Raw genomic sequence first — 8981 nt, 5'->3', positions numbered from 1 at the left:
AAAAAAAAATCATAGCAGTTAACAGATCTCCTTTGAAAGTGATACATAAAACCGTTATATTATCCGTCACAAACGCTGAGAAAAGACTTTATTGAGACATTTTGGATCCAACAAAATAAATTGGTTAACAGTCATGGGGTTGATGACATCTTATTTGGTTCAGTTACTAAGTTTAGCATGCACACATCAATTAATCATGGGAGATTGTACTCTATAGTGTCCAAAGGTTAGAAGCACAGGCATATTCTCATAACTCAGGATAAATAATATTGAACAGTTGAAAGCACATTCCGACTTTTATACACGTGTACATCATAAAAATGTAATGTGGAGAGCAAAAGGCTAATTCGTGTGATTTTATGGTGCATTACAGATATATAAACAAAATTTTAAAAAGTCCTATTATATGAGTAAAATATAATATCAAAGAAAATTGTAGAGGAAAACTCAAGATAATTCTGAAGCTGTTGACTAGGGGAAGAGCGAGATATACAAATTAAACAGTGGGATTCACTTCTAGAGGAGATGTTTTTCAAAATAATTTTCATAGTTGTAATATGGTCACACCACAAAGGAAATTCCCAGATATAAGGATAAGAAATGGTTGCCACAAACCAAGTATTGAAGTAGCTAAGGCAAGCGGAAGTCTTTCATTTTCAGAGTGCAACTTGTAATTAGCAGCATGCTCTATATTAAAATCCAGCCACTTATACTGAAATACTATTGCATATTCAACTAAATAAATGTTGCCACATTCATCTGGGTGTTTTCTCGTAAGACAAAAAAACCTGCTCCTTTGCTCTCTGGGAGACATTCTATTCTTGATGCCAAGCTCTTGAACAAATCCAATAACCACCTTGAAATTCAAAATACATTCACACATGAAGGAAGACATGATATAACACAGCAAGCGATGCCAATAACATAACAAGGCAAACTGTGCGAAAAAGAGGTGGTGTTTTTTTGCATGGGCACTAGTGCTTTCAAGTGTTTTAGTGCTGTTTATTGAGGCATGTTCATGGTCTCCAACCTCAAATAAAAGTTAAAAACATGCACCGCTGAACAAGGTAATTTATTGCCACAATATTTCTGCAAGAGGCCTTTTCTGTTTATGTGTGATCAAGAATTGCAGAGAAATAAATGAGTTATCAACAAGCTCAAGCGCATGGATGACATTTTACAGTAAGGTATGACAGTACATTTACAGCAGTTTGTATATAACATTAACTGCTCTTGAGACATTACACTGTCTCTTAAAAGGCTTACATTTGAAACTGCTCCCACTCCCCTTATTGCACATAGTTTTATCATATAACAAATTTAAATGTAAAAAATTCAGCTATCCATTAAAAAAAAAACCACAAAATCTTACTAAGATACTAACATCCTTCATCTCAAAGACATCTTTGCATACAGCTGAGAATACACACAGCAAAACTCCTCGATGTTAGCAGTTGAAACCTTAAACCACTGGGGAGCTAAGCATTATATTCTTCTGACTGAAAACTGCTTGCGTCTCACTCTTTAGGTGAGCGTTTAAGGCAACGATCATGGTTCACGGAGCACCGAGTTCTCCAGAGTGAAGTCATAACAGAAGCTGGCCAGGGTTTCATTGACGTCTCGGGGCAGGACGAACTCTGGGATGAGAGGCACGCCGGCTTGCATGGCCAGGACATGTGGCGCTAAGGTGAAAGGGATATCTCCGAGAAGCTCAGACAGAGCTGGGACTGCCTCCACTCCCTGTGGCTCTGCAGTGGTTCTGGAGGGCAGGGCCTCTGAGGTTGGCTGGATGGTCTCGGCAGGGCTGCTCTGACCTGCATGGGAAGACTACACAAAACAAGGGGGTTAAAAAGAAGAGACACTGGCCACTGTGACATGGTGCAGAGTTTGCAGCTGGTCTCTAGATTTTCTCTCAAGTGATGTGTTGTAGCAACACAGAACTTCTAAAAGGTCTTCAAGGGTGTAAAATGAAAAAAGGAAATGCATCTCCTGCTTTGGAAAACTGTAAATAATGGGTCCCCTTATATTTATAATGGTGGTTGAAATTGCAACCATGCTGATAGACATGCAATTATCAAGACTATTCTTATCTGTACCTGGAAAAACTGCTGAAACAAAAAAGGTGCACAAAATCTAACTAGTAGAGGCTCAGTTTTTCGCAGAAATCAGCGTAGTAATGGTGTCAAGTGGGGGGGAGAGTACTTTTACAATATACAATAGAATATTAACTGATGATAAATAATGAAGTGGGAAGCCATTCTGTGTGATTTTACTGGAAGTGGCCCTAAAAATTACAGAATGGTTCATGAGTCACGAGTGATCTTACACTATCCATTGTATGAAGATATCAGAAAGGCCTTTGTACACTTATCACCATCATCTATATCCCCTTGTTTGTTTCAGGTCTGTCTATATTCAGTGTTTTCTTTTTTTTTTCCCTCTTGTAACTGGTGTTCACAAATAGGTCGAGAAATGTTCTCTCAGGGCTTAGAGTGGAAAGCCAGTCTGAACTTGGTGAGGTTTCGTGGCACAGCAGATTCAAATAAGCCCATCACCAACCCACGGAAGGAAACGCTTGTATACCAAGCCTGCCTATAGACATGCCTGCAGCCCAGCTATAGCAGCTGAGCCTCTCAATTCTGCACTGTCGTATTTTTTTCTTTAGATACTTTCAACGCGTAGATTTTATGCATAAAGGAAGCACAGTTTATCTACGATCTGTAGAACGCAACAGCTGTCTAAATTCATATGTGCATCTTTATCTCCTTCAAAAAGTTTGAAAAATTTGGGGAAAAAAGACCATCATGTTAAATTTGCTATTCACACCCATTTAGACCAGTAAAAAAGTCACTAAATAAAAAGAGTGACTGTCCACAAACCAGGCTTATACTGTGTGGATGCAGGATGCCTTGGTCAATTATTGTGTCTTTGGTTTCAGAAGAATTTAACCTGTTTCCTGTTGTTATGCCTTAAACATGACAATACACAAACATATGCATTATATATTGCTGCATGACCGTTTTCCCTGTGGCTTGTTTTAATATATTTAGACCCCTCCAAACACATACAGGCAGTACTATTGCTGTGTATGCAGTTAAGGTCAAAATGTTATACTCAATGCAGAAAAGATGCAGGAAATGTCAGTTTCTCTGCAGTTAACAGAGACAGTACATCCCTCACTGGGGCACCTTTTACCACTTGCTATAGTACCATACCAATGTATTGGTGTGAATTACCTGCCATTCCCATGGTTGGCTAGTTTTGTTTACATGCATCTGCAATACATTCATCCAATCAGTATAGCCCAATCATGGAAATATTGGACCACTGCAAAAATCTGCATTCATTAATTTAGTCAATTAACCAACCAATCTATCGATAACCAACAGGTGGAGGCTTCGTAAATCAGACAAGGTAATGGTAAATTTGGAGCTTAAACAATGTTTAAACAGCCTGAATTTAAGCAGTTACTGATGAGGTTTTTATACAGCTGAATGCATGATACAGGTTAATGTAAATCTGGTGGGATGGTTTATACTTCTATTTCCTGTGGCACATGGTGCCTTGGACAATCTGTTACACTATTCAGTGCCACACTGCCATACACACACGTGCGCACACACACACATGCACATACACCAACACATACCCTTGTTTTGCAGCATCTTGCAAAAAACCTCATAATTTGAACAAAAGGCACAGAGTAAAGGCTTTGATAAAACCCCACCGCATAGATGGACAAATTGTGAACATTCATGCAAAGCGTCCACCTTTCTTTAGCCATATTGCTGTGGAAGCAGTGCAGGGGAATAATGTGAATAACAGTGCGACATGTGTTGGCCCCTGGGCCCAGCCCAGACCGAGTCCAGTACCTGCTGACCACACAATAGGCCAGCAGAACTGAAAGGCCTCACGAGCTTGTCCACTTGGTTCCAGGGGCCACTGAGCCCAGCAGCAATGCTGCACTTTCACATGAGGGCACTGCACACTGCATGTAAGCAGAGAAAATCAGTCCTTCCAACTAAGCCCTTCCTTATTACTGATATTTAAAGTCATTTGTAATTTGATCAAATTAAAGATATGGCACACTCAGTCACATAGGACATTTGCTCAACCGCAAGTTAATAAATACCTGCTTTTTTTTTTCAATTTTGGTAAAACCTAACCTGGGTTATTTGACATGAAAGCATGAATGAAACTCACCTTTGAAGGCTGCACGATGACATTAGTGGAGGGTTGCACAGTGTTAACAGCCTTAACTTTTTGTCTCTGTTCCTCAGTAGTCTCCCCTAAAATGCAGGAGAATCTCGATCAGTACAAACAGTGAAATGCAAAAAACATAAAACACCATAATTTACATTTACATTGTGCTACTAAAGTTGTCAAGTACTGACAGAAAGTGACAATGATATGGAAGGTGTATGGATTTGTTTAAGGACTAAATGCTGCTGACAGTTGACAGTCCTGGAGTATGCCAGTCCTGAATCTGGACTATCCTTGTCTACAACTCGAAGTTATGAACTAATTTTATTACTTTCTGTTTGAATTAGCCAATTTAACATTTCATCTTTTTAAATTGCTGTAAGACTTGCAAACAATGTTAAAACAAGGTGGGCAGATTTGTTGAAGATCTAATCTTTAGTCATTCAAAAGAGCTGTGTTAGTCTCTTTTCTTCAAAAGAGCTGAGTCAATAATGTGGATTATCTGCAATTAATAAAGTGTTATCTGATCACATTAATGGATTCCAAAGCATTAGCTCTCCTGGGTACTTACAAACACAATTCACAGTGGCAGTTTCAAGAAAACATCAATACATTCAAATAACATACAACAACCTTCCCATTCCATGAGCCCAGTGCTGGCAAGAAAACTGCAAATTATACCCCATCCATGCACACATTATCCTCTGAAATCTTAAAAACAAAATTACATCCAAAATATCCTTTTATCCAAAAGTCCTTTTTCCAAAGATATTCTTGAAGAGTGTTTTTCACAATGCAGCATAAACATTCACAAAATAACACTTGTACTTTCAGAATTGGTTTATTCTGGGATGGTGAGAGAGGAAAACAAGACCAAATTTTACCCCACCCCGCCACTACTGAGCATCATACATTTGGACTTCTTTGTTGAGTCTATGTTTTATTTCTCCTAGTGCTTTGCCAAGCACACAACTATCCTCTGGGGGCTTCTCACACTCTTACATAGCCCACTGCTTGGGGCCTAGCAATTATCTGTGGTGAGCTTTTGATCTCACCACAATACCTCGCAACGAGTAACACGCCAAACTCTGGTGTCCATGGTTGCAGAAAACATGCGTCTCCTATGAAGCGAGGCAAACGGCTTTATGATGTATCAGGCGACACCGCTCCAGGATTAAGTGCTCATTTTCTCAAAGTCATGGCCGAGTCAGGCCAGAGCAAACAATGTAGGGTGTGGCAAAATTATTCAAATTGTACAGCCCATACTTTCTGTGCACCAAGCTACAAAATATACATCTGCACAACTGTTAGTATGCTGACAGACAGCGGGCTCCTAAAGGCTAACGTAGTATAGCAGCAAGGACCTAAAGTGACCCCCTGGCTATGATGCTTTACAAACTTTGCAAGCACAGTTTCTTTAGTACTGCAACATTATTGGTAAGGAATGTCTTACCCCAAAGTGAAAGGTATCTACTGCCTGGATAAATAATGCAATGTAAAGTAAGCCTCGTCTATATTCTCCTCTTTACATACTGTCAGCACATTTAGCCTGGCCTCGTCTCCAGCCTTAACCACCAAAGACCCTCCGCAGCCCTACATCTAAACATTGCGTGCTAAAGTCTAGCCTCTCCTGTTTTGTAAACCCTTCAGGAGAGAGAGAGGGAAAACCCATTAAATACACGAAAACATAAACATAACCACTGGCTTAGGACCAATGCAGCTTGATAAAGAGCAAAGTTTAAAAAAAAAAAAAAAAAAAAAAAAAAAAAAAAGAGTTATTTTGGCGTAGAGTAACTAAATATTTAGCCTTTAATAAAAACAGTCAAGTTAACCTGAAAAAAGTTCAAATGTCCATCTTGGGTCTTTGGGCTAATCCAGAATTAGAATGACAAGAAAATCTTGGCTCTGTTTTTAGTACAAAGGAGTGTTATGATATTTAAATACAGGACGAATTGACTAAACATCATATTTAAAGTTCTTAAATCTCAGACTGTTTTTTTGGAAATATACACAGACCTCTCATAAAGCTGGACACAAGTGGGTATTGTCTCATTACTGGCTAACATTCAAAACCCCCAGTTAAGTTTTGAGTCTTTAAGACCACAACAAAACTAAGCAGAAACTTGCTGGTTTTACACTGAAGAGGCTCAGTAATATCGAGAGTACAGAGGAAGAAAGCAAGATACAAGTGAAACCTCAGAAGAGGTGCAGCTGCTCGTGAGTACAGCAGTTTTCTGTGGCTATAAGAGTCCTTCCTCTTGAAAGTGTCAGCTGCAGGCCCTTCACAAAGCCCCGTCTTTAAGGACTCAAAGCCTGATTGGCCATGATCGTTTCACTGATAGCTCAAGCAAAAAAGCCTAATCCTTACTCATCACATTTCCCTGAACAGTGAGCCAAATGTGAAGAAAGAAAACACATGAGCAGATGTAATTCTTTTGGCGTGACAAAGAGCAAAATGAACATTCTCCTAAAGGTCTCTTGGGAACACTGGAACTTTTTTCTATCAAGCCCATTTCCTAATTGGGAATAACAGTACAGGGATGAATGTAATCTATGTCAGACTGAATTACACAGGTTATTCCTTGACCTCTAACAAACATTAACTACCTACCATTTACCATTTCTTTAGCTTTCTTTTTTGTTGTCACCCTGGGTGAATTTCATTGCATCACCAGCCTAAATGTCAAAATCTAGGTTTGGGATGAAAAACCACAAATAAACCTTGTTCCAGACATTCACCCCTCCCTCTATTCTGCTAATAATCCATTAATTTGATGCTGTCTACCTTAATACCATTTAATCTTTCCATAGGAATCCCAGGCTGTCACCAATTTGAACCATCATCACAGACTCACTTAAATATATAGATCTGGGTTTGACCTACATACTATGTGTCTGATAATTGACAGTTAATGACAGTCACATTTAAATCTGAATAAAACTTTTACACAGCTTGAGTGTTTCATGTACAATATAAAATCCAAAATCTTACCGAATATCCAGAAGGAAGCAAACACTATGAAATACAGCAGCATAAATTAGGCAGTTTCTGTATATTTTATGGAAGAGGGAAGAGACTGTCATAGCTAAGTCATAATATTTTTAAGGGCATAGCTGGGGTTAGACTGTTGTATCAGCAGTATTTTCCCAGTGATTGTGCTAGTCATACCCAACAGGCAAACTGATTAATGAATCACACAGATTGCTGGTCAGCTGTGACGGATCATGTCTATATCCTACACCAGAGAAGATTTTCAGCAGAGTCCCACCAGACAGCGCAAATTAGTCCAAGAGTGGATTTAATTGGTGTCTGGAAAATCATGCCCGCAAATGTCTGTGGACGAAGTCAGTATGTTGCATTCATGTGGAAGAAACTTTTGGCTTTTAAAATCACAGCTTTAGCCAAGATACACAAATGACCCCCGACCATCTGTGTCTGCTCCTCACTGAGCTGCCAAAACTGAAGCCACAGGATGAAAAGAAAATTGTCACTTTTTAGAAGACAGGAGGGATAGAAAATAGGAGACAATTCCTATATCAGTCTTTTCATTATTTGGAGTTTCAACTTTCAGGGATATACAGAGTTTCACGTCGACTCTAAGAGAACTTGGTAGTCAGCTATGGCTTGGTAAAAGCTAATCAGCTTTTTGCTGTATCATATGGAGCTTATATATATATATATATATATATATATATATATATATATATATATATATATATATATATATATATATACACACACACACACACACACACAATAACAGAACCAGGAGAATGGAGTCTTTAAAAATACGAAATTGACACATCCTATTTTATTTGAGGTATAAATTACCTCAATAGATTACGTCTTCGTTGCAGATTCACTAAGCATTACTGTGTTGCCCTCTTTTGGCCAGTTACGTATTGCTGGGGTAAAACTATAATATTAATACAATCCAGCAAAGGAAGGAACCATATTAAAAGCTTATTATATCAAAAATCGCAAAACAAAAACATACACATATAATCTGTTCACAGGATAAAGAAAGAGGAGGAGCGCTGCATTATTAATAGCTAGTCAGCCAGCCAGCTAACTATATATCTTAGAAAGCTTAATTTGCTAGAAAGCCAAACATGACTCCGTGTCAACGGTCTTATTTTCTAAGTGTCAGACGGCTCTCGGTCTGTCATACAACTCACCAATAAAGACAAATCCGTCGCTTTCTCTCTCTGACGGTGATTTCTTTGAGTCCTTCCGAAGTCCCAAGAAACTTAACATTTTGCTCTAGCAGAAGAATATAATTGCAAGTTAACCCTAGCTTGTAGCAAATAAAGTGTTAGCCACCCGCATAGACATGTGACTTCTATAATGTACAACTTTCCAAAGTATAACCTATATGAGTAAGTCTATAGCAGAAAACAGAAAAGCAGCGACATCAGGTTGTTAGTTAACATATTTTAGCAATTTTACCAATTAGCTAGCTAGCTAGCTACTTACTGTGGTTTGCGTTAAACCAGCTAACTAGCTAGCGTAGCTATCCAAAACAACAAATAAATGGACATGAACTAGATGTAATTAGATAAGTTGCTAGTTAAACACAGCCAGTGACATACGACTGGCGTATGCGTTATTGACTACACTTCCACGGATAACTAGCTGTTTTCAGGTTTAATACTAAGGAGACCGTGAAGGAAGATCACTAGCAAAAAACTTCCTTGAGTTTTGTTTACAAGTCAGCCTGGTGCAGCCTTGTTGGCTCGAGTGGGAACTGGGTTAGGGAGCAAGATAAGTAAGGAAA

General features: G+C 38.7%; 1 protein-coding gene across 1 annotated transcript; it reads right to left on the bottom strand.

The window, feature by feature from the left end:
• Positions 1-71: 71 nt before the first annotated feature.
• Positions 72-8924, bottom strand: umad1 (UBAP1-MVB12-associated (UMA) domain containing 1). Its single transcript, XM_027023367.2, has 4 exons — positions 8681-8924; positions 8383-8467; positions 4204-4289; positions 72-1827 (listed from the first exon to the last, which is right to left on the bottom strand). The coding sequence occupies exons 2-4, from the start codon at positions 8459-8461 to the stop codon at positions 1549-1551; spliced, it is 444 nt and encodes a 147-aa protein (XP_026879168.2). The 5' UTR covers positions 8462-8467; positions 8681-8924; the 3' UTR covers positions 72-1548.
• Between the last annotated feature and the right edge of the window lie 57 nt (positions 8925-8981).

Source organism: Electrophorus electricus, chromosome 8 (genome assembly GCF_013358815.1).
Source record: "Electrophorus electricus isolate fEleEle1 chromosome 8, fEleEle1.pri, whole genome shotgun sequence".
NCBI lineage: Eukaryota > Metazoa > Chordata > Actinopteri > Gymnotiformes > Gymnotidae > Electrophorus > Electrophorus electricus.
This window is presented reverse-complemented; position numbering and strand designations above follow the sequence as displayed.